At 47.7% G+C, this 26,616-nt stretch overlaps 1 protein-coding gene across 1 annotated transcript; it reads left to right on the top strand.

Moving 5' to 3' along the window:
• Nucleotides 1-264: 264 nt before the first annotated feature.
• LOC105280524 lies at nucleotides 265-16,047 on the top strand. The gene is made up of 8 exons (XM_026974439.1): nucleotides 265-992; nucleotides 7,506-7,538; nucleotides 7,972-8,037; nucleotides 9,238-9,485; nucleotides 9,685-9,940; nucleotides 10,235-10,616; nucleotides 10,740-10,943; nucleotides 12,637-16,047. The coding sequence occupies exons 1-8, from the start codon at nucleotides 915-917 to the stop codon at nucleotides 14,547-14,549; spliced, it is 3,180 nt and encodes a 1,059-aa protein (XP_026830240.1). The 5' UTR covers nucleotides 265-914; the 3' UTR covers nucleotides 14,550-16,047.
• Nucleotides 16,048-26,616: the final 10,569 nt, after the last annotated feature.

A 26,616-nucleotide genomic window follows, 5' to 3' on the forward strand; every position in this document is an offset into this window, starting at 1 on the left:
CGATACGTGCAGTGCGGCGGCGGTGGGGAGGAAGAACGCGAGAAGAAAGAGTAGAATAAGAGATCGCGGGATCTCGTCACGAAGCGAGGCAAATTGAACCGAGATCTCGCACGCTCGCTGCGAGAACTCGCATCTTCCGCCCGGCCGCGGTTCCGCCGGCCGCCGGAGGACGCCGATTAAAAAAAAGTCGAGAAAAGCAGGAACGCGCGCGCGACCAACTTGGCGCGGCTGGCCGTGCGCACTGCGGTGCGCACTCGGGCGAAGTCGGGGACCAGCGCAGCGCGCCGATGGCAGCGTAAAGCGCTCGCGTGCCGCCGCTGTGCCGGACAACTCGAGCGAAGGGCTTTTACTTCTGGTGCGTGATCCGTACATCGACGCGGCGTACGCGAGCGAACTACGAAGTGCAAGGGAAAGTGCGAAAGGGCCGTACTACGCGCACCCCCTCTCTCTCTCGCGGCAAGCACGGCAATTCGTACTTGGGCGAGCTGTGCGCGAGAGAAAGAGGCAGGCGAGAGAGACAGGCGCACGGGGTGCAGGGGAGGGGCAAAGGACGGAGGGAGGAAGCGTAGGAACGAGCGAGACGGAGAGACGCGATTGTGGCGCGTTCGCGACGAGGCGCAGCGTCGCACGGCTCCGCAGAGAGGAAGCGGCCGAAGTTCGGAGTGGACGGGGAGGCAGACAGACGGACGGACGGGACGAGACGCGCCGCCGCCGCCGCCGCCGCCGCCGTTGTTGCTTGTCGCGCGTTGCGGAGTCGAATTCGCCGATTCGGCAAAGCGTGCGAGAAGTCGGTTCTCTCGCCGCGCGTCCTCGCTCGTCCGCTTCCGTCCGACACGTCGGGGTTGCCGCTTGCCATTTACTGCTCTGATCCCCCGAAGACGAAGCTGCGAGGACGGACCACCTGCCGGGAAGATATGGAGATATCGAAGAGCCTGCAGGAGGAGATTATCGCCGTGCAAAACAAACTGCAGAACGCGATACTCGAGCACCAGGTAAGAGAGAGAGAGAGAGAGAGAGACGGAACGAGAATACGATGCTGCGTGGGTATGTGTGCGTGTGCACGCGTGTGTGTCGATAGCGATCGAGAGACGGGCCGTGGAGGGTTAAAAGGGAGCGAGGAGGCACGATGGAAGGACCCGCGAGAAGTTTCCTGTGATCGGTTGTCCTTTTCCACCGGAAGATGCATTTTGCAGTGGCGCGGCGGAAGGTTGTCCATCCGTTTACTCCGAGCAGACACGGCTCGTCCGTTCTCCCAGTTCCGGCCAACTTGCGATAGATCGATCGTTCGAGAAACTCGAACGTGGATAGATCCGCCAGCGTCTTCTGCGGATAATTTTAAGCGCGCGTGTCACTCGCGCGAGCAATTAGGGAATCGCCGACGCGCGAGGTGAAGGACGGCGTGCGGAAAGTGGATCTACACCGAAACTTTCATTTAAGTAATATAGTAAATAGCATCCGTGTTCCTCATGTACGTTTGTACGTTTCCATGCGCCCTCTCTCTGTCTCTGTCTCTGTCTCGTTCTCTCTCCCCCCTCTCTCTCTTTTGTCTCTGTCCCTCTTGGTGCGTGCGTATCTTATACGCGCGTCGCCGCTCGCTCGTTACGAGTGCTCGAGCCGAGAATTTCCCCCCAATGTCGACGCGTTTCGCGAGCGACTCGATCGATCGCTCGCGGCGGATCGCCGCTCGTCTTCGAAAACTTGTTGATCGCCCTCATCCGACGAGATCGTCGACGGACGAGAGCTCGTCGCGGAGTCTCCCGCGTCCGCACGCCTCCATCTTTCCGCGTAAATATATCGATATGCACGGGAAGAAATCCCGCCACCATTTGCACCGCCGCTCCGCTACCACCACCAGCTCGCTCTCGCTGGCAGTTCGCGGTAACCTCGTCGCGCGCGGTGACGATAGTGCATCGATACGAGCACATAGGGGAATTGCGATCGCGGTCGCCGAAATTCCCCCGGTTCGAGTTCCTGAAAAATCAGCTTCGACTGCGATCGCGCTCAACGGCCCTGAAGTCGTTGGCGCATTTGGTCGAACGGTCGCCCGAAGAAGTTCGCGAGCGACTTCTCGACGGACGATCGATACCTCCAGCGCGATCCAGCGCGCATTGCTTTTTAATCTTCTCTCTCTCTCTTTCTCGTGCAAGGACGAAGATTATCTCGGCGATACAGCACATTTAACGGATTGAAACCAGCAAAATGGCCAGCGAAGCTGCTCGTCACCTCGATGCGAGGTATCGATAAACGATACCGTCGATCCTTGTCTTTCTCGCTTCGTTATCTCGCGTTTTTCCTGCGCGGGGATCGCGAGCGGGTGTATAAAATGGTCGTGCAGCTTTTGTGGGACGCGTCAGCGTGCGGCACGAAGCAACGCTCGGCGTCGCGTCGCGCCGCGCTGTTTCGTAATCGTTTCGGACGCGATTTATATAATCAAAGTTCGACTTATTTCGTTGGAGAGTTGCGGGCGGGCGGGGGGAGGAGAGGGGGAGTCAGGTGCAGTCGATACTTGCTTCCACCGAGGAGGAGCTTCCCGAGTCGTCGTCGAGTCACGCTTTTGCAGCGAGAACGCGCGTACATGCCGAGCGCGCCCCGTGCAGCTTCGATTGATCCGTTATTTGCCGAGTCCCGCCGAATTGTACGCAAACTGACAGATCGGCGAATTGTCCGCGATGACTGCACGATAAAGCGTTCGCACTCGGTTCTCGTGTGTCGCGTGACGAGAATCAGCGTTTCCCGTTCTCGGAGAAATCACTTTGGGATTTAAGTAGAATACAAGGTAATAACGCAAAGTTCCGTAAAGCCCGGTGTCTACGATGCTAGAAATCGGTCCGAGTTCTCGTTATTGCATCTATTGCTATAATGCTACTAAATGTCATGGATAATGTCAAGACTGTAAGAAACAACAGTTATCGAAAACAGCTATTGGAACAAACTAGACACTAGCCATCCGTTGCAAAACCCTCAAAACTAAATCACACTCGTAATAGAACTAAAATTTCGACTCGGGCAGTCAAGCCCGGTGTCCACGATGCTAGAAATCGGTCCGAGTTCTCGTTATTGCATCTATTGCTATAATGCTACTAAATGTCATGGATAATGTCAAGACTGTAAGAAACAACAGTTATCGAAAACAGCTATTGGAACAAACTAGACACTAGCCATCCGTTGCAAAACCCTCAAAACTAAATCACACTCGTAATAGAACTAAAATTTCGACTCGGGCAGTCAAGCCCGGTGTCCACGATGCTAGAAATCGGTCCGAGTTCTCGTTATTGCATCTATTGCTATAATGCTACTAAATGTCATGGATAATGTCAAGACTGTGAGAAACAACAGTTATCGAAAACAGCTATTGGAACAAACTAGACACTAGCCATCCGTTGCAAAACCCTCAAAACTAAATCACACTCGTAATAGAACTAAAATTTCGACTCGGGCAGTCAAGCCCGGTGTCCACGATGCTAGAAATCGGTCCGAGTTCTCGTTATTGCATCTATTGCTATAATGCTACTAAATGTCATGGATAATGTCAAGACTGTAAGAAACAACAGTTATCGAAAACAGCTATTGGAACAAACTAGACACTACAGCCATCCGTTGCAAAACCCTCAAAACTAAATCACACTCGTAATAGAACTAAAATTTCGACTCGGGCAGTCAAGCCCGGTGTCCACGATGCTAGAAATCGGTCCGAGTTCTCGTTATTGCATCTATTGCTATAATGCTACTAAATGTCATGGATAATGTCAAGACTGTAAGAAACAACAGTTATCGAAAACAGCTATTGGAACAAACTAGACACTAGCCATCCGTTGCAAAACCCTCAAAACTAAATCACACTCGTAATAGAACTAAAATTTCGACTCGGGCAGTCAAGCCCGGTGTCCACGATGCTAGAAATCGGTCCGAGTTCTCGTTATTGCATCTATTGCTATAATGCTACTAAATGTCATGGATAATGTCAAGACTGTAAGAAACAACAGTTATCGAAAACAGCTATTGGAACAAACTAGACACTAGCCATCCGTTGCAAAACCCTCAAAACTAAATCACACTCGTAATAGAACTAAAATTTCGACTCGGGCAGTCAAGCCCGGTGTCCACGATGCTAGAAATCGGTCCGAGTTCTCGTTATTGCATCTATTGCTATAATGCTACTAAATGTCATGGATAATGTCAAGACTGTAAGAAACAACAGTTATCGAAAACAGCTATTGGAACAAACTAGACACTAGCCATCCGTTGCAAAACCCTCAAAACTAAATCACACTCGTAATAGAACTAAAATTTCGACTCGGGCAGTCAAGCCCGGTGTCCACGATGCTAGAAATCGGTCCGAGTTCTCGTTATTGCATCTATTGCTATAATGCTACTAAATGTCATGGATAATGTCAAGACTGTAAGAAACAACAGTTATCGAAAACAGCTATTGGAACAAACTAGACACTAGCCATCCGTTGCAAAACCCTCAAAACTAAATCACACTCGTAATAGAACTAAAATTTCGACTCGGGCAGTCAAGCCCGGTGTCCACGATGCTAGAAATCGGTCCGAGTTCTCGTTATTGCATCTATTGCTATAATGCTACTAAATGTCATGGATAATGTCAAGACTGTAAGAAACAACAGTTATCGAAAACAGCTATTGGAACAAACTAGACACTAGCCATCCGTTGCAAAACCCTCAAAACTAAATCACACTCGTAATAGAACTAAAATTTCGACTCGGGCAGTCAAGCCCGGTGTCCACGATGCTAGAAATCGGTCCGAGTTCTCGTTATTGCATCTATTGCTATAATGCTACTAAATGTCATGGATAATGTCAAGACTGTAAGAAACAACAGTTATCGAAAACAGCTATTGGAACAAACTAGACACTAGCCATCCGTTGCAAAACCCTCAAAACTAAATCACACTCGTAATAGAACTAAAATTTCGACTCGGGCAGTCAAGCCCGGTGTCCACGATGCTAGAAATCGGTCCGAGTTCTCGTTATTGCATCTATTGCTATAATGCTACTAAATGTCATGGATAATGTCAAGACTGTAAGAAACAACAGTTATCGAAAACAGCTATTGGAACAAACTAGACACTAGCCATCCGTTGCAAAACCCTCAAAACTAAATCACACTCGTAATAGAACTAAAATTTCGACTCGGGCAGTCAAGCCCGGTGTCCACGATGCTAGAAATCGGTCCGAGTTCTCGTTATTGCATCTATTGCTATAATGCTACTAAATGTCATGGATAATGTCAAGACTGTAAGAAACAACAGTTATCGAAAACAGCTATTGGAACAAACTACACACTAGCCATCCGTTGCAAAACCCTCAAAACTAAATCACACTCGTAATAGAACTAAAATTTCGACTCGGGCAGTCAAGCCCGGTGTCCACGATGCTAGAAATCGGTTCGAGATCTCGGTCCGAGAAATATGTAGCCAATCAACTTGCGGCTTTTCCGTAAAAGTGCAAGTTGATTGGCTACATATTTCTCGGACCGAGATCTCGAACCGATTTCTAGCATCGTGGACACCGGGCTTGACTGCCCGAGTCGAAATTTTAGTTCTATTACGAGTGTGATTTAGTTTTGAGGGTTTTGCAACGGATGGCTGTAGTGTCAGTTTGTTCCAATAGCTGTTTCCGATAACTGTTGTTTCTTACAGTCTTGACATTATCCATGACATTTAGTAGCATTATAGCAATCGTGTTTATATCATCGTAAAAATGCAACTTCCGAAACAGCATTTTCGACATGCGTTGCTTTTGTTTTTTAATCAAAAGAAAACTGCCGCTGACGGTTATAGAATTCTTGTGGAAACTTATGGTGATTCTGCCCCATCAATTAAGACGTGTCAATACTGGTTTAGACGCTTTAAAAGTGGTCATACTGATGTGAAGGACAAAGAACGCTCGGAACAACGAAGAAAGCTTGAAAATGCAGATTTGCAAGCATTATTGGACGAAAATCCAACACGATCCACTTCAGAACTTGCCAGAGCATTAAATGTTGATCGTACAACAGTTACGAAACATTTACATGAAATGGGAAAAATTCAGAAAGAAGGGAAATGGGTTCGACATGAATTATCGGAAAGTGCCATTGCGAACCGGTTGAACATTTGCATTTCGTTGATCGCCAGGCAAAAAAAGAAGAGTCTTGTCTCGGATTGTTACTGGGGGTGAAAAGTGGATCTATTTTGATAATCCGAAACGCAGAAAATCATGGGTGGATCCAGGCGAACCATCAACATCCACTCCGAGACGCAATATTCACGGTTGAAAAGTAATGCTCTGTATTTGGTGGGATAGTGTACTATGAGCTGTTAAATCCGCATGAGACTGTCGCGGCTGATCGTTATCGACACCAATTGTACAAGTTGAAGCAAGCGTTGGACCAAAAACGACCACCAATTGCGAGTAAACGACGGAAAGTGATTCTTCTTCGTGACAACGCTCGACCTGACGTTGCGTTATCAGTGAAACAAACACTGTTAGAGCTTGAATGGCAAGTCTTACCGCACCCCGCGTATTCTCCATGCGATTATTATTTGTTCCGGTCGATGCGACACGCTTTAGAGGATACACACTTTCATAATTTGGAAGAAGTGCGAAAATTCGTCGACGAATGGATGAACTGAAAAGAAGAATGATTTTATCGTGGTGGAATCGATCTCTTGCCAGAAAGATGGGAAAAAGTTATAGAAAACGAAGGAAAATATTTTGATTAAGGTATTCATTCATTATCATATTTAAATACATGCGTTTTTGAGCAAAAAAACCCTCAAAACTAAATCACACCCCTAATACATTGAACCTCGAATTCTTCATTTGAAGCGTTATTCAGCGTCTATTTAGCTACTACTTTAACACTAAAATATGTCCGAAATTTCCTTTTTTGCCGCTAGAGCGTCAAAGCAGGTTACGATCAAGGTTACAGCCGAATGTTGCAGGGTCAAAATAGCATCTTAACATCTGTTTGTAGGAGTTTGAGTTTCAATGTAAGAGTTTTAGGTTCTATTTTCCTAAAAGTAGGTTCGCACGACTGCTAAAAGCATGAAAGTAGGCGCAAAATTTCGACTCGGGTGTTGCTATTGTTCAAGGGATACCTTGTCGCTTGAGATGTAATAAAAGACCTCGAGATAATCGCGGATCATGTTTGCTGTTAACAACAAAATGTTAACTTGGAATAATTCGACGGCGTTGTCAGAGTTGTTTTCTGCGAAACGGCGATCGGATATAATTTACGGTGGCTCGGCTCGGCGAACGTCAAGTACGAAATGTAAATTTATGTCCTCTTATTAATTAATAGCGATATTAATGGACTTAAGAGCGTAATGGGGCGTAATGGCGCATCGTGCTCCATTTGGTCATGTACGCGGGTAGCCTTCACCGAAAATCAGCGGAATTATTTATCTCGCTCGATTCTGCCGCGTTCTAGCTGAATTCTGTTAAACGCATAATTTTTTCTTGTTAATACTAATCACGCTTGTTTCGTAACGTTGCAGATTCACGTGGGGAGATTGAAGGATGATCCAAATGTAAGTATTTTTAATTATTATATAATTATTATCATCCAAAAAGCGCTTTCCTCTTTGTTATTAATGTTTTATAAGTATAACGTGAAAACGGATCTTTCGAAATAAATTTAAATATATATATATATATAAAATTATATAAATTTATATATTGTGTCAAATATGAATGATTTACTAGATCTTTTCGTCCAATATAGTTCTTCCTTTGTAAATTTTATCATAATGCTAGTAAGAAGGTTCTTTTGATAAGAATAACTTATCAAAACTTTATGTGACTTCTTCGTATGTGTGTTTTTCTAATTTCACATAACTATTTCCACATAGATCTCAAGCCACATCTGTTGTCTTAACTGTCTTAACGTCCTAATTCTGAAAGTTGCATAGTTTCTGTTTGAGCTATTGGAACTCCGTGTAATCGTGATGCACTTTGTTACAGAACACAGATATTCTCGGCCAGATACAAAAGATTCAGGTGCACATCGTTTCCTTGGGAAGATGCCAGGTAAGAGGACAATGATTGATTTTCTTTCACGTCGCGTGCAAGTGGCAGTTCGCCATGTATCTATGTATTTTTCTTTTTCAAGTTCTCTTACTACAAGTCTTTGCAATGAGACCTTGAACGCGAAAATGGCTTGAATTTACCTCTAACCAAAGAGTAGATTAGACGCCTTTTCTGTGAAAATTGAGACAATACGTGAAAACGTTTTTTAATACATATATTTATACTATATTAATAACAATAAAGTTGCAAAAAGCTAATGAGAAAACGCGAAATAGATTTGAATCGCAGTTGCAAAATTCACAGTCGAGTTGGCCTCATTATTTCCAGATTAAACTTTATTTTCATTATGTTCAGACGAACCGAGCACGATGGTAATGTTTATCAGTCGTTTGTGAACGCAGTTGTACTCGCTCGTCCCTTTTTAACGCTCCAGTGCGAGCCTCTTTTTTTGCTTCGATCAACACGACGTCGTTGATAAGAAGCGAGATAAACAGTTGGGATGCAGTGCGTGAGGATGGATAGATAGTACATAGAGCTCGTGTATGGAAGTGAGGGGGGGGGGTGTGCAATCGCGCGGGGGTATGCGGAGGTGAGCGGATGAGGCAGGGAGTCGGGGAGGAAAGCGACAATTCCGAAAGAAAAAGCGAGAGCAAGTCGGAGCGAAGGAGAAGCCAAGAGGCAGGCGGAGAGACGGAGGGGCTCAAAATCAATAAAATGTCCTGCGGAAACGTTTCGGCTCTTTATAAAATTTCCGCGTCTTCTCCATCCGTTTATACCTATTCCCAAGGTTTCGTGCCGCTCGCAGCTTTACGAGCTCCTCTCCTATTTATTCCGTTTCAAGTTCTTTCTTTCGCGAACAATTATCTCGTTCCCGCTTACCTCGAGAGTAGTGACAACTTCTTGCAGAAGTCGGCTTTTAAATGTGAAATAAACGCGTTTGTCTCGTAACTTCAATCTCGTGATTCACGTTTCGACGTCCAGTTTCTCATCGCGTCGCGTTACAATGTATATTTGTCCGAATGTTTATCCGTGCACGCGTTGTATCTCGTTGAGGCGCATTGAAGTTGCGCCTAGTTTAATGCTTGTACGCACGGGCTGCTTCTAAAGTTTTTTTTAGAAATTACCGATAGTTAAGCGTTGCACCGTGTGTGTGTATATATATATATATATATATATGTATCCCTGCTTGTTCATACACAGAAGCAGATCGTGCAGCGACTGCGCAAAGAGGTGGAAGCGTTCAAGGCGGATAACGCGAACGGGTCGAAAGTTTCCATACCATCTTTCCTGGGCCTGAATAACAACAATCATATTACGAATAACAACGAGACGAAGCGCGAAGCGGCTGCCAATGGTTTCGAGACGAAGCCATCGAAGGAGGATTACGAGGAGGTTGTCAGAAATGGCGATGTTCATCATTCGTCGCCGCGAGATAACGATTGCGCAAAGTAAGCTCGTGAGATAGACAATCAGTTGATTGAAAAGTTCGATTTATCTTGCTGTAAAATTTTTATCGTTACATACTAGCAACATGTTGTGAATTTTGTCGAGAATTAATGTAAAATTATATTTTACGAGACAACGTTTACCGTTGAGACACGTTTAACGGAGGTTCTGGAATTCTTTCAATTGGAAGTTTCTTTGCAGGATACGTCCGAGCTCGGTGGAAACTATTTCCGGCGAAGATGACATCGTCGAAGTGTCAATGGACGAAAACTCGTGCGAGAAGCAGGAGGCGCAAGAGGAACGCAACGCCGAATCACCGGAGAAGCAGAACTTCCTGTATGCCCTCGGGCTTATTACCAAGTCCAAATGCATGGAGCTCCAGAACAGGAGAGTGGAAAGGAAACGGCGCAGTACGGCAAACCCGCAATTCGTGTACTCCATGCTCGAACAGCCATCTGTAAGTGTATATTAAATATATTGTTGCTCTACGAACACTTCTTCCAAGTGCGTGTGTATCGCGCACACTAATGCATGTGCAAATGTGTTCCGTAATATACAAGATAAGCGATACAGTTATAGCTTTTCATATCTAGAAATACAAGTTATTCAAGCAGTAAAGTTGCAACGTCCTTGCCTTTTTCCGCAGTTAATTTTTTTTTTTAATGGATTCAAGGTTTAGAGGTGGATTTTTCATGTACAAAATCGGCGTCGAGGATATTTATTAACTCTGACACTCCGGTGCATGTTTCAGAAGCGTAAGAGGCATTCGTATTTGCAATCTGGAAACGCGCCTCATACTCGACAGACGACCGCCCGGTTGAACGGACCATCGCCACCGCCTAGCAAAGCTCAGCCAACGAAATCAATCTCGCCGCCGGTTCAAACGATAACAAAGTCGTTGATTCCGGTCCAGAAGTCCACCACGAGGCCGAATATCCTGCGAAACGCGGACAGCAAGGTCTTCGTGAACAAAAGCAAGATCGAAGACAACCAAATGCGGTCGTCCGTGTCTAGTGCCAAATCCATTCAATCGATAGGCAACAAGGCGGTCCATATACCCGGATTACCGTCTAGTTTGACTATTGAGAGGATCGGGAATGATTCTGTAGTGTGTATCTGTTGTAGAAACCCAGGTGAGTAAAATCACGTCGCTCTCAGATTAATTATGAATTTTTTAACAGTTTGTTTCTTGGAAAAGAAGTTTTTTTTCTAAAACGGGAAGAATCGATTGCGAATAATGGTTTTATCATTCGTAGGGTCGTTAACGATATGCAAGAATTGCTCAAGTAACTATCACGTCTCGTGCCACAGTCGATCGCCGGCTCCATTCAGGACTTGTCCAAAGTGCGTTCTAGCAATGGACGAGGAAGACGACATGGAAAAGGACGAGGAAGCGGAGGTCAAGGGCCAAGCGGAAGGGGAGCGCAAATTGGCGCGTTACAGAAAGGATGAGAAGCTCGGTAAATCGTCCTCGGTTACTCAATGGAGAAATCCTCTTCCTACAATAGCGCTAAGCGTGTGATTGACAAAAAAGTTCTTGTTCCCACAAGCCTAGTTGCGGGATGTTCGCGGTAGGCTTATTCTCTTATTGCGCGGCAGCAAACTCGGTCGAGAATCGTTGACGTTTTCCGATTGTGTGGGGTGGGAGGGGAATCGGCAACTTTTCTTGCTCAGTTGGCAGATCAAGTAGAGTAAATGGCGAGGCGCAAAGCGCGTACGTCGAGAAAACTTGGCCGAGATAGAGGCACAAGGGACCGATAAACCGGCGCAGGCACACTATTCTAAATAAGCACAGAGGAATTTGTATAACATGAGTCCATAACTTCTAGATTTAACATACAACGAGGTATCGCAGCGTTGCCGCAGACTTAATTGAGCGTAAGCACGCACGCACTGCGAATAAACGGGAGAGGCAGCCCGCCGGAAGAAGTGTCCGCGTGTGAGAGACCGGCTTCTCGAATACGGCCGAAGAATTTGCAATTAAGAAGAACTTTTTGGTCGATCGTCCACGATAGGGCACAAAAAACAACCTGTGTATTGAACGCAAAATATCTTGCAGAGGAGAAAGAGAGAGAAAGATATGAGCTGCGCGAGCGAAACTCGGATCTGAGATTGCAGGTTTATGAGTTGGAAAAACGCTCACAACTACTCGGCCAGTCACTCCAGGTTCGTCCTGTGGCCTGCGTAGAGACGAGTTGTACATTACAAAGTTCACTTTCATTTTGGAATGTCTTTAAGTTGGCCGGATTATAAATTGCAAACGATTTTCGTCCTTTTGTTTTATCCGAACGAACCTGCAAGATCTCTGCGTTTTCGTTGTCCCTTTCTCGTTTCTTCCTTTTTTTTAAATTACACGGTGCTTTAAGGATCGACCAATCTTTAATGTTTTATCAGCTACTTGTTATTGTCGCATATACATATACGTACGTATATTAATTTCGTTTCCCTAGTCGTCAATCTTCTTCGTTGCATTAGTGATTTGTTCACTATATTTAGAAGGATGTAGACTGCATGATTATCCAGATATAATATCTGTGCTTTATTGTTGATACTGTTGAGAAAAGCCGAGAATTCTTTGTATGGTATCTTTTCATTTATTTATCAATTTTATAGTAGAAAATCACATTCGAAAAGCGTCCGATTACTGCATCACGTATTGTTGGATCGTGCCATATGAAATGTTGGATTTCGAAAATCAGCTCTCTGGATTATTCCTATAAAGCAAACGTTTCTTGATAATCAAGCTAATTAATATTACATCAAGATAGCTTGACTTTTTTATAAAACTGCTTAAACTCCTGCGAAATGTTTGCGACTTTTCAAATTGCAAGTTATGAATTTATGCAGCATTGAGAAATTTATATGAATTTACATGAAATTGTACAATTTGTCATGTGAACGGACTACTTTCCGTCTACTTCCGCTACAAGTAATGCATGATATTAATGATTTATATTATTTATCCCTTTCTTTTTATACATAACGAAAGTTTTTAGCAAACTTTTATAGTGGTTGCTTGTGCATAACAGATGTACGATGAAAGCCACTGTAGTAAATGTTTCCTTGTTAATAACGAAACGTTTAAATGCTCGCGCTGTATCCCGAAGCGTCTGCCTTGGAAAAGTGTCTAACGTCAATTCAATTCTTTTATAGCTGCAACATCGTATGCGTCAGGAGTTATTGGGAAAGCAAGAGAAGACTCAGAGATCTATAAAACGGCTGGTGGACTTCATAAAATTGATACAACTCAGAAAAAATGCATCCTCTCCAACGCCTTCGGCATCAACCAGTTGCCCGCCTCGACCTTCCTCATCCCAATCACCACAAACAATAACTCCGCCTCAAACCAACCAGAAAGCAGCAAATCATTCACCTCGATCGTCGATGTCGAGCAACGAGCAGACGGCGTGCCTCGCAACTCTCACGTCGTCTTCAACCAGCACTCACGATCGGGTATCGCCTATGTCCACCAAACAGCAGACCAGATGCCTTACACCTACCAGCTGCCCGGCACCACTGTCCAGCCAGAAAAGCACCAATCATACCTTATCGTCAAGAAAATCACCGAGTCGAGTGGAAGGCCCGATCAGTCTACTGGCGGTGAAGTCGAAGACCAAAACCGCTCGGCAGTTTTCAACTACCAACTGTCTGCCGGTAACTCTACCGTTGAAAGCGACCGCCACTCCCTCGTCACCCACTCCTTGCTCTTCAACAGTGGTAACAACCGTAAGAAGCAAAGCAATCGTTCAGTCCCAGCGCTCCACCGCGTCACCAACGTATCAAAATTGTCAAATTCTCCTCACGCCTTCTCGAGCGACTATCAACTGGATCGAGCGACCCTCAATGGCAGAAAACCCTGGGCCAAGCTCACACGCGGCAAACTCTGTATCAATCAGCCAGCCAAACGTGCCACGGAAACCCTATTGTCGTTCTGCGGCGACTCCGAGAACGGCAACGAGCAGTTGCAGCAACGACCAAAGTCAGCCGGATCAGCCGAGGAAGCAGCAACTGCAACAGCGAATCTCAGCAATCGTGGCAAGCACAGGTCAAGAGCCGGCACCCTCATCCACTCGCTGTTCCCAGGCCATAACAAGCCCCATATCGTCGCCGGTGGTGCACGCGAGTCACGAAGCTTCAGCCCAAACGACCGAGACTATCCGCTCCTGCGGCAGCAGCTCTGCCGCGCGGAGCACGAGCTGGAGCAACAGCCGCGCGAGCAGCCAGACAAGCCAGCAACAGTCCAGCTCCAGCGGCGCGCCCTTACGAGATTCTTCGAACACGTGAAATTGGAAGAAGCGCATATACCAGCGCCACTTAGAACAAAGCTAGCACACAAGGACGACAAGATCGGCGATGACGAGGAAGATGCCCGGGAGGAGGGTGCCGCGCGCGACCAACAGTACGATGACGGTGATGCCGTTGCTGAAGCTCCACTGTTGACGTCGTGCGACTTGGACGGAAATCGGCTGCTGGTAAGTTTCCCTTGGGTAGCGCACAATGCGAGAGACTCCCGCGACGATGATGACGACACCTCGAACAACCAGTCGCCAGTCCATCATCCTGCGGACATAGCTCCCGACGATTTCGAGAGTTACGAGCTCGCGCGTGACGCACAGTCGCCGTGTATGATGGCTTACCGGCAGTTGGCGGAGAATCCTGATCGACCTGACGGCCTATCGAGTGACGCGTATTGTGCGAGACGACAAGGAGATGACGGGGCGACGATAGCGACGCTGCGTATTTCACAAAGCAATCTGCCGGAGCTTCGTAACCAGGTCTCAGTTCCTGACGATAAGGCTGAAACCGAGAGACAAGACTTACCCAGTGGTAGGCGGTCGAGGAGCAACAGCAGCAGCAGCGATAGCAGTAACAGCAGCAGCAGTAATAGCACCACCAACAGCAGCAGCAGTGGCCCCAGCGACACCCCGGAGCAAGCGATGAATAACGTCAATCACTTCTCGAACGATTTCGGAATTTTCTCCGCAAAAGAAAGCGAGGACGAGCTGAGGCGACACGAACTGGCGATGTCGTGCGAAGCCGACTGCAGTGACGCTGCCACTGGCTAGACATAGATAGGCTAATTACGTTGTCGTTGACTGCGTCAATCGTGGTCATCGTGATATGCTTAACTCCCATTCGTAGACGCGGTATCTCGATGACACATTCGTTTTTCTTTTCCTTCCCGTTTTTGCTTTTCCGTTTTTTGAAAGGGAGCAGTGCGTAGCAATCGAATCATAGCAAGTATACGATCGCGTTGTATTCTATAGATTTTACAACGACAGTTCAGTGACATCCTGAAGGTTTTTATCAGCGGATCGTCAGCTCGATTACGCCGCATCTCTCGATGCACTGTGGCCCACACAACAGCGTTGGTTAAAATCGTTGCTACAACTGTATCGATTTTCTTTTCATTCACTTTTCATTCGCTCGATATCTTTATCCAGTTTTCATGAGGAAAGATTGAAGACCAGATGTCTTCTGTCGTGAAACAGTTGAATTTCTTCGTTTCTCGTATTTATACGCAATATCAGTTTTATCGCTGCTCGATCGAGAATTGATCAAGAAACACGATGTTTTTGTTAATGTGAGATGGCGAAGATAGCTAGAGAGAATTGGCGCGTGTGTATCCGCATTTGTTTGAATATGAAACTCATCAGTATATCCTGATACATGTCCTCGCAACAATTGTGATGACGTGACTAGAGAAACGAGCACATATCCGAGATGTTGCGCAATTACGTGAGGAGCAGGCACAGGCGAGGAATAAAGCCTAACTATTACGTAAATTAAGTCATATTACCATACTGCCTTAATAGTGATATAAAAATGGTAATTTCTAAACGCAGATCGGCAATCGCAGAGAGTGATACGTACACCGACTGATCCGAGATCTGCGAAACGTGATCGGTGATTGGAAAATGTGCAAACGCAGTGAAACAATACGACTAATCAAATTCTTGTTACCATAATCGAAAGTAGATATTAAGAGTCATCGTCTGTAAGTTTCATAAAGCGACGCTTAAAACAGTGAAATGTGAAATCGATCGATTCATTTCTCACGAAAATTGTACATGAGACTACTTGGTGGAAAGCAGCTCTGCGAAGAGGGAGAGAGATAGGAAAGAAAGAGCGAGAACTACCCTCTGGTAGCGATAGTGATTATCATATTTCGTGAAGATAAACGAGAACTTTGACGACGTTCGACGTTTCCTTGATTTTAATCGGTTTATCATCGTTTTTTCATCGTTGGATAGAGCAGAGTTGCGATCTTTTATCTGCAGGGAAACTGAAGGACGATAGTTTGAAAGAAATTTAGTTTGCCACGAAACTATTATCGATACTATTATCATTATCTTTATTCCTTACGTTATAAAATTAACTCATCTATTTATTTCGTGTTAGTATAAAATTTCATTTTCGTCGGGCATTATCGCTGGCTTGCCCAACACATTTATACTTAACTACTGTATAAAATTAAGGAAAAACTTGTTATGCAGTATAAGCAACGAGATATTAAGATCGAAATTCGTATTTTTTATGAAATAAAACCTCTTAAATAATATACTGATCTGAATACATCTGTGATACTCGACCGATACATAAATAATCCCACGATCCCTTTGTTGCATTTTTATTATATTTTGTACATTTCACTTTTGGACTAATTATCGGGAAAGAGAGCACGGCTTGCGGAGTACAAGTATGGAAGAAAACTCGCCGTGCTTTCCAGATACTAAAATGATAAAATTGTCCGAAGTAGATACGCGGAGATTTATTCAGAGAATGTCGAAAATGGATGAAATCGATACAACGTCAAGAAGGAAATTGTTACATTTTGGACGTTCAGGTTTCCAAGTTCTTTTCTATGTTATGATACAGTGAACGACCCGTTCGTCGGCGCGAATCGCGGATAGGATTTCCATGGAAAAAGAGCTAAACTGCGGTGACGCGAGGGAGAGCGCGCCGGAGTTACCGACATGGACAAACAATCGGCTAATGACATGTAAATATGGTGGAGCTAATCAAGCGGCTGTGCCAACAGGCCACGGGAAGAGACGCTCTACGCCCGCACGGCTCTACAGCCCCCCGCTTGCGCTCGCGTGCACGCGAGAGGGTGGGACTATTCGATACTCGATGTATTTGCGCCCGAGCTGCGTACATGCATCACGCTGTAGCAATGCGCGCGTACATATTTAATGGTTGCACGTTAATTGCGCTCTGTTTGCCCATTCCCCATTCTACGCTCCATCTACACGTCCACCTACATTCTCTTCACCCTTTCCGTGCCGCAATTCTCCTTTGTTAGCGTGCGCCGCGCGCGCGGTTCGATTTTAATCAATTCACCTCGAGCACCTAGTCGGTTTACGCTCGAAATCCCACAGAAACCTACTTTCGCGCATCATATTGACTGCAGTCATTTCCGCGTTTACCATAACAAATTTCCAGCCCGCCCGCCGATAAACGCGAAATTGCGTAATCACGGTGGCCGGCTAATTTTCGACGAAGGTGGAGGAGGAGGAGGGCGGATTAAAGCAGTAATAGAAAGTCAGACTCGATTCATTGCGCGAATCGACGTTGCGAGATTAATGCAACGCGAAATAGCGAGGCGCAATGAATCGGCTCAAATGTCGGCTGCTACGGTTAATTGTTCGTTCGATTAACATTCTTTTATCAGATTCCTCCGTATCGCGGTCGACCCTTCCCAGCTTCCCCCGTGCGAGAGGACTCTATCGCGCGACGCTCGGAACCGCGAGAACCAGACGCCGGGCGGGCATCGAATTTTTCGGAGACTGTGTGCTCGTTACGTGCCCCGCTGGGATTCCGACGTTAATTGTCCGTTAAGCGGGTGGAAGCGCGCGTCGCTGTTCTGCAGGGGCCCGCATTGAGGTTGACGAACATCCCCGGATCGAGAATAGTACGCGTCCAGAGACAAACGAACGCCATGCAGGATCGGGATGCGAGAGAGAGAGAGAGAGAGAGAATTCTAAAGAAATTTTAATCAAGCCCTTCCGCGTGTGGGTGGACGCGTTTCGTCGCGTGTACGCGTGTGTGCGAGCGTGCGCGCACGCCTCCAGTTCCGCGGTAAATTACACATACGGGTTCCATTACCGGACCTCGTTACTTTGGAATCGAAAGCCTCGGTATCTCCCTCCCTTTTCCTCTTCCCCCCCCCCTCTCTCTCTCTGTTGGCCACCGATGCTGCTTTCCAGCTACGAGGAATCGATATCTTCCAATAGCGGGGACTATCAAGCGTCGTTTAGTGACGCTTGGCAATTTTGCGAAGAGCGCGTGCACGTTACGGAGCTACGCTTGTTTTTTCTTCTTGGAATTCTGCGTGGAGAATTGATAAAAAATAAAATCCCGTTTAGCAATTAAATGTCCTACTGTCTAATAAACTTCGGCTGAGATCATTTACCGCGGTTTTACTAGCGCGGCGCGCGCGGCATAACGTTCGCGTCCGCCCACAAAAGTTAAAGTTCTTCCGGAGAAGAAGAGCGTAACGGGCGTAACGATGGGAGAGACAGCTCCCTACATCCTTTACAATCCTTTAACGATGACACATTACTTCCGAGCCTTCCCAATGGTCGCAATTCCGGCTACGTTACTGTCACTTAGCGAGCGGAGTCGCGAATCTGTCTCGAAGGAGACCGGCAGGTAATCTTCTCTTCAGACTCGCTACGAGAGGTTCTCGCACGCGACGCGAGAATCTCGTATTTATTTGCATCTTACACTCTGACAATTTATATCCTGAAAATAGAGGCATTCGGGTTGCCAGAAAATGAAAAATACTCAATAATCTCTCTTTTATTCATTAATTTAGTCAGATGTTACGGTACGATATACAATAGAATATAAACTCATATATATAACTCGCAATAAATATCTTTCGGAGGAAAAAGTGAACAACGTTTCGCGGTGTTGTCTCCACGAGCACCCCCGTCGTTTTTAAATTTTCAATACAAATTTCGAGCCTTCACGCACAGATTGCGAGCACCAGAAGCAAAGCAAAAGTTCTCCGGAAATAATGCTCGCGTACCTTGCGCGCGGCTATTGCAAATTGCGAGTGATAGCCGAATGAGAGCGTACGAGCAGCGTCTCGAGGCCATTTGCTAAGTTTTTCTGGGGATAACTGTGCAGCTGTGGGGGTGGCGGACAAGAGCGATCAGGAGATAAGGGTGTGGGCGAAGATACGGAGGTCCTTAGTGGTGTCGCCGTCGTCCTCGTCGTCGTTCTCTCTTTCTACAACGGTTCTTTCCCGTTGCAGGCGAGTGCGAGCGATGAGACGTCCGGAGGATCGGCGAACGGTTAGTTAAGGAACACGAGAAAGCACTTCTGGATCACTCTCGGCGCGCGCGCCCCTCCTTCGCGAGCACCGTCTCGGGTACGGGAGATACGATCGGCTCTCCCCATAGATATCATCTCGTGCATATAATACGTCAATTTCACACCCTCGTCTGCGCGCTACCGTGACACACGTGCGGCGAAAGATCTATTCCTTTTTTGATTCTTTAACCCCGTCGCGCGCCTTGAGGAGAACGCTCTCCCGTCGACGAAAAGTCACCGTCTCTCCTCGCGTGCGCGTCTCTCGGAACATCCAATTCAATCAACAATTTCCTTCTCACCCTCACGCTTTTACAACCTCTCCCACGCGGGGAAGTATAATCCATTATCGCGCGGCCGAATAAATCAATACTAATTAGAATCGCGACGGCGCGCGTCGTTCGCGTCGGAAACGCGATACGAACTCGGGCGATTCTGTATTTTCCGTGAGTCATTACGGGGTGCATCGGCGAGCAGCTTGAGATAAATCGCGTGGAGTGATTCTCCGCAGGAGGATTTTCCGGAAGGCATTCGGCTGCTCTCAGGTCTCAGGCTTCGTCTCATCCTTTCTCGTTCTGCCGCGTCGACGGGTTTTTCCACGGTGCACGCCTTTTTCGCGCGAAACCGAACTCAGGAGCGATGCATCATAATCAGGCGGTCAACTTACTTAGCCCGGAGTGCTGCGCGCTTAAGTTAATTAGCTAATTACTAATTTTAATCGGATGACGTATGCGCATCTCGAGGGATACAAGCAAACCCTCTTAGCTGGGGATAGCTCACCTCCCCCTCGCACACTCACACAAACACGTATATACGTAGTCTCTCGCTCGCTTTCTCTGTGTCTCCCTCTCTCTCTCTCTCTCACACACATTCTCTTTTCGACTTCGCTATCCCCTGTCGTATACATCCGACGGGGCAATCCCACAGTCTAAGTAATTTAACTAAAACTTCTCGGACATTTTTCCACCATTTTCGACCGTCGGAGCCATCTCTATCTCTTTCCCCTTTTCCCTTCAACCTCTCTTTTCCCGTACGTTGTGCAAACGTTTGCAAAAGCGTGATTTCTCAGAGTTTGTTGACCGAGCAACGTTTTTTCAGCAACAAATACATACATGTTTGAGGGCCACCAAATGTTAGCAATAAGAACTGTCTCGTCTTTCATGGAAATTGCAGTAATTATGTTACACTCGGACAACAAGAGAGACAACATGAGGCATTACGCGAAAATCGGAGCGCGTTGCGCAATCAGAGCATCACAAAATTTCACATTCTTTTTGGTATTTTGTTCTTTAGACCAACCGAATTTAAAATCAGATACGCTAAAGCGCGTTGAGCGTTTGGTTTTTATGTCACCTCGTGTACATGAGACGCGCATATGAAACCCATCCTAGCAAATTCACTATTCATATCAATAGAACTTCGACATGCAGCGGATGTGCCACGCCAGCCAGGGTCTTACTTCCTCCAGCTGCATAACGACGCAGCAGGACGATAGCGTTCCGAGAAAAAAAGGAGTTCTGGTCGCCGGAGAGCGGTCGGGCGAGGAGATAGTAAAATCTAGACTCGTTCCGTTAACGAGACACGGGTACGATTACAAGGGGATAACGACCGCCCTTGAAAAAACATCGGGCCAGGCTGCTGCTGCTGCTGGCTGGCTGGACATCGCGCGGTCTTTTATCACGGGCCGCGCCGATAATGCGGCGTTGTTAACGCGGCTGAATCCAGTATCTGTCGGCAAATTGGCAGCGAGGGGGAAAACAGAAAAGCCGTCCACGAACAGTTGTTATTAATAATATGCAATATGCCGGCCGCCCGGTATCTGCGGCCCGTAAGCCTCGCGATATCCGCCGCCACTTACGGCGCGCGCATACGAGAGGAGAACCTGGTCCAACCGCGCTCGCTAATGAGGTAGGAATTAATTAATCGGGCTTGAGAGTGCGGGGCAAACGAGCCGAGGAAGCGGAGATTGCAAAGAGAACGATGGTAGTGAGAAGGGGGTGGCTCCGGGATGACTCTGGAAGAGCAGAATGCTGCGCTGACGTATGAATAGCGTTCGGACTCGGCGCGCGGATTCTTTCTTGCGGGTCTTCGATCGAGTCAGCAGTAATCACGTTGTTATAGTCGGTCATCGAATTCGTTGCGAAATCTTCTGCGCTAATGATCGTTCCACGACGCTGTAGATGCGGCAATCGCGTCTTGGAGATACGCCGCCGCGGAGTGCTTCGATCATACACACACACACACACAGGCTCTGTAACAAATTTGAAACAATTTTTTTTTCTTTAATAAGGACTCGATAATGGAGCATCGAGTATTCTTAATTAAATGTCCCGGCAATTAGTAGATAACTACGCGCACGATTCTGACGGGTAACATTGCGTAGGACGCGTCTATCCGTTCCGTTAATGAGGCAGATTATTCGCGTCGACTCGGCTGACAAGAAAACTAACGAGAGTGTGCATAGGAAATGGTTTGTCGTTTGCATGCTGATAGCGGCAGCGTCCTCAGCTGGAAAGATAAGTGCATCTGTCGACGACGACAGGCGGCCCCGGGCACGTTTGTCAGCTTTGAGAGTGAAGACATCTGAATCTATAATTTGCTCGTTAATGTACGAGAAAAAGAAGAGAGTGCTAAAGAATACATGGGGAGGACTGCGTGTAGAGTCGAGACGTGATCCGTCACGATCAAGCGGAAGGTACTTCCAAAGGTACTTCCAAAGGGACATTTACGAATCCGGATTGACCAAGAGACGTGGGAGCTCGACGTCCGTACACAAAAATAAAACTGTGACTAGCCGCCGTCAGCAGAGAAAGAGAGAGAGAGAGAGAGAGGGAGGGACGAGAGACGAGAGAGGGAGGGAGAAAGAGCTTTCTCGCGCGAATGGTGCTTTCTTCGGCTTGGCAATCCTTCACAGTTAACGCCCCTAATCGTATTCATTAAAGTGCTCTCAATGCTTTTACACGGCTCTCAAGCTCCGCCACCACTTTCTCACTCCCGCTTTTCGCAAACGCTTCTTCCTTACCCCCTTGCGTTCCTGCCCGTCGCCCCTCTCGTCGTGGTTCTTCCACCTTACCGCCTCCACTTTCAACACCCAAGATTTCGAGCGGATTCTCTCTCACTCACCTTATTCTATCTCCTCTTTCATTCTCTCTCTCTCTTGCTTCTGTGGGTTAAATAAAATTCATCTTTCTCTCACTTCCTGTTTTTCTCCCTCCCCCGCGACCAGGTTCTCCTCGTCGTCCGGCTCGCTCTTTCTTTCTCGCTCTTCGGGCCCGGCAGAGTCGGGAGAGCTTTTAAGTTGGCAACAATACGCGGATTTATAAACCAGCGGCACCGGGCATTGTTATCGGCGAGTGATTGGAAGGCGTCGTTTCGACACTGGCCGAATACCAACCATCGGTTGCCCGGCCATTGTTGACCCCTTTATCTTGGAAATTCGTGGTGCTATGGTCTCTCTACCTTTTGCGTGCCCGCCCGTCCGCTCGTCCGGGGACTCGCTAAATCACTCGGTTTTATTGATGGACCGCGGGCAGAAAGGCGCACGACCGTGCGGGCCGGGTGCTCCGGTATCACGACTCCTGATAAACGGCCCATTGTGGCCCGTCTTTTCTTCATGGTTCCTTGGTGTGTCGCGCGCGCAGTAGTTCCGATCGTTTCCCGTTCGAGAGGGGGTTGCCTGGCGAATCGGATTTTACCCGTTCCCGGTCACCGAATAACGCCACCATGCCGTTGCACGTCAGGGTCCAGATTGACACACCGTAGATGCACGGCGATCGATGCTTCGTTGAATTCTACGGGACATTATTACGTCTATCATGGTGCTCCCCACCTGTAGAAACAGGAAATTGATAAAGCCGTAGGCTTCAGTCTACTATCCAGTTAATATTCTACTCACCCTACTAATTCTACAAATTCTATTGTAGAATATTGTAAATTTTACTCATTCTTATTTCAAATCTTGCTAATGTGAGACAAAGGAGCAATCTTGAACTCGGGGAAGAATCATATTATGATTTACTAGTCTTCACCGTACAGCGTCTACCCGAGGAACATTGCTTCACCGCATGAAGCTGACTCAAGAGGTGCTGTTATTCAAAACTGTCTCGTTCAAGACCACCTCTCTCTCAACCCCTACGGCGCCTGAAGGGTCAATGCCGGGCTGGACCCATTCGCGCTGACGAGAGAAGCATGACCGCTCATCGGAATATGCATATCGGATTCTGAGCCCGCATTTAACCGCCTTACATCGACGTCGACGTGTGTCGCGTCGTGACCCGACGTTCTCACCCTAACGTCTATGTTTCACGTTTTCTATACCGCGGTGTAGCTTTAATGCCGAGCACGTGGACGCGCGCGGATCTCGCCGAATTATACGCGTCGCTGACAGTCGTCGTACAATGGGGTAGCGGGGTGAATCGCGCGTTTCTACCCCCGACTCGCAAGCTGACTTTCCCATGATGTGCTCGTAATCAGATCATCTCTATCCTACACACCCTACCGTACCGATACCATGCATCGCGCTGTGCCATACCCTATCCCGTCCTACCCTACCCTACCGCATTATATTGTCCGCCAGCACCGTCAGCCTCTCTTCTATCGGCCATGTCACACACGTCCGCGCGCACGCAATCTGTGCTCCGTAATCCCTGCGAATTTTCTAACTAACTGCTTTTTTAGGCGCCGCTCAGCCGAATAATCAATCTGATGATTACTCTTTGTTGGGGATAATACTGAATATAAGGGCGAATGTAACGGTGACTGCATCGTGCCATCGCGTAGCTTCTGCTTTCTCTTACTCGCAGCATTTTCAACGAAAATGGATTTCCCCGCTTTTTAAAAAATGTTAATAAAAAATTAAAAATTTCGAGACTGAGCTCTGAGATTACTGAGGCATCATCTTGGATTGTTTACCCTCGCAAAAATATCAGCCGTGTGAGGTGACGATGCTACAATCATTCGCTCGGATTTGCGGTATCGCGTGGATTAATGCGCGAAGGTATTGTGCGGCGCACAAAGAATTATCGATTTTCAAGAGCGCCCGGCACGTGTGTCAAATACCGGGGCCACGTGCTGCCTGCACGATTCCGGGGAACCGCGAGATGAAAGAGAGAGAGAGAGAAGAGAGCGGTATCGTTGCACACCGATTCAGCCGCACGCGTCTCTGCGTTTGCATCGCGTGTACGTTACGCGCATAAATACGCTGCGTATCGATCCCACGCGCGATTTCGAGGTTGCCCTTCTCGCAGTCTGCTGTTAGGCGCAATCTGCCATCGATCTAATCCGTAATTACGTCGCTGAAAGAGCAACCCGGGAGTCAGGGACACCTCGATAACGGAGGAATCGAGTACCCCAGTCATTTTTCAGACGGCTAAGCTGTCTCCCTGCGATCGACTGTAGTATGGTGGACTCCCTCCACCATGGAGGGATGACATCTTTTATATAAACGCCATTAAGGCTGTCACGGCCGTTAATATCGTTAATAACGTACTAGTTCATCGATTTATCGCAATTATCAGCGATAATTGCAAACGATATCAACGATTGGCAAGCGTCTGCCATCGGTCCAGGCTACTCAAAGATTTTTCAGGAATTTTCGATTACGCGATCCAGACAATTTCGTCCGTTATACTCGCTGTTGCAACGGTTGCAACAGTCCCGGGTGTTATAAGCCGCTCACACGCTTCTTTGCCGCACTGATCTGTCCCTAATCGCGTAGCGACTTTGTCACGGCGTACCGTTTTCGTCAGCAATTCAATGCGAACCACCACCGTGAAGGATGCCCGCCGCACCCCTCGCAGCCCTCTTGCAACACGACGGTAAACAAGCGGCCGGGTTTTTCTTTGCACAATATGTTGCAGGACCATTACTTAGTCGTGGCAAGCTCCGTTCTCGCGGGGAGAGTGGCTCTTACCTAAATAACCACTCAGTCACTCGCGGACTTAGCCGGAGAGGACGGCGGGGAGGTGAGAGAAGGAGAGAAACAGGGGAAGAGCGAGCGGCCAAGAGAGGAAGAGGAAGAACGAGAGAGCGGATAAAGGATGCGAGGCGAGGGGTAGGCGAGCAGCCCGGCCGGCGGGGGTGGCCCCGATACTGTTACGTGATGTAAGAGTAACCGAGCATCCAGAAACCACCCCGTCAGATTAACGAGGCCATTCTCCGATTGATTTCTCGAGGAGCGCGCTCCGACCGTTAACTTCTATATCGCGCTCGCGAAGGTGGAGCGACTGCTTTTTGCGTGATCCGATATACAGAATGATATTGAACTCCGACCGCGCGATGGACTCTCAGCCATTAGATGGATTATTTGATCAATTTCGCGAGCGAGTGCCTCCTCGACGAAAAGTATTGGTATTAATATTATAGCACCCCCTCCCATTTCGAATATTCACGTGTTGCAACGCAGAGGAAATCAATCCCCTCCTCGAGCAGATGCACATCGAAATGAAAAGATGGCGACGTTTCTTCTCAGTAATTAAAAATATCGGCAGATATCGTTAACGCATTACGGGGAATATTGCAACGGGACTTCACAGCCGGGACTTCAGCTGGTCGATCCCGCGCGAAACGCATCGAGTTTCCGGCGTTATCCGCGTCACAGAGAAGCGGAACTCGAGACACAGAAGGGACCGAGAGAGCGTGCGAAAGGAGGCGAGATGAGATGGGACGAGACGAGACACGTAATGGCGCGTCGGAGTTAACCGGTTGATAAGCATCGGCTATAATTAACTCGGGGGAACCGGCGAACGAGCCCCGCACCCGCTAACTGCACCGAACCGCAACTACGAATTTACGATACATACGGTATGCAACTACGTGCGTTGGGACTCCTTGCCCTTTTGGGCAATCGCGGGGTCCTTGACGAGCTCGCAGCATCCCTTAGCGAACCAGCTGTAATCGGAATTATCGTCGAGCGCGAGCAACGTGCGAGCGCATGTCTGTTTTGCGCAGTCGGATGATTTCAACAACCGACAATGACGCCAGTCGCGCATGGATGGGACGATTTGGCGAAACTGAAGAGCGAGCAATGCAAAGAGCCGTCGCAAAGAAATCGTCGGAGATCCGACGTGCTGAATCTGTGCATTCGACGAGAAGATTCGGCAAAAGGGTGAAAAAAGTGGCTCATGGGTGCAAATAATGAACGAATCGTATACAGCGAGTGTGCAGTGATCGAAGCCGCAATTTTCGTTAAGCAGCAATCGCTTTTCCTGCTTTTCCGCGGAAACTCCGACTCGCCGCGACCGGATGGGGGATGATGCTCGCTCGTCGCCGGGAGGAAGGAAGGCTACGGCGCACCGCGCAATCATCGGCCAGTCTTTTAATTTCCTATATTGGCGGGAAAGGGAGCACGTGTATACATGAATCCGAGACTGGTGTGCGCGACCACCGTACGTATACGTGTGCGAAAGACACGACGTGACCAGTGGCGGAGGTGTAATGAATGTGCGCCTAAGGTCTCGGACGTGGAGTGAGTCGGGCCTCGATTTCTTGCGGGCCATCGGCGTTCCCTCTCGACTGCGAGCCACTCAAAGAGAGGAAGAATCCGTTATTACAAACTGCCCCGTTTGTTCTGCGACACCCTGTATAGATATATTACACCCTGCAGATTGTATTGCGCCTGGGGCGTCAAGCTGTCTTGACCCGTCACTGACGCGAGGACGGAGGATCAGCGACGAAGGGGAGGAAAGGATGGCGGTGAACAAGACAGAAAGGGTCGGATAAGGTGGAACGAGGGAGAATGAGAGGGCAAAAGGAAGGGAGAGTGGGGGGTAAGAAGAGAAAGAGAGAAAGCGAGAGAAATGGAATGACGAGGAG

The sequence above is a fragment of the Ooceraea biroi genome, chromosome 12 (assembly GCF_003672135.1).
Source record: "Ooceraea biroi isolate clonal line C1 chromosome 12, Obir_v5.4, whole genome shotgun sequence".
Taxonomy (NCBI): domain Eukaryota; kingdom Metazoa; phylum Arthropoda; class Insecta; order Hymenoptera; family Formicidae; genus Ooceraea; species Ooceraea biroi.

What these genes read in the sequence shown, in the direction of transcription:
- LOC105280524 (XM_026974439.1), top strand. Translation starts at nt 915, where the DNA reads ATGGAGATATCGAAGAGCCTGCAGGAGGAGATTATCGCCGTGCAAAAC. An exon ending in ACGCGATACTCGAGCACCAG is followed by an intron (nt 993 to 7,505) that starts GTAAGAGAGAGA and finishes GTAACGTTGCAG; the next exon opens with ATTCACGTGGGGAGATTGAA. An exon ending in CGAGATAACGATTGCGCAAA is followed by an intron (nt 9,486 to 9,684) that starts GTAAGCTCGTGA and finishes GTTTCTTTGCAG; the next exon opens with GATACGTCCGAGCTCGGTGG.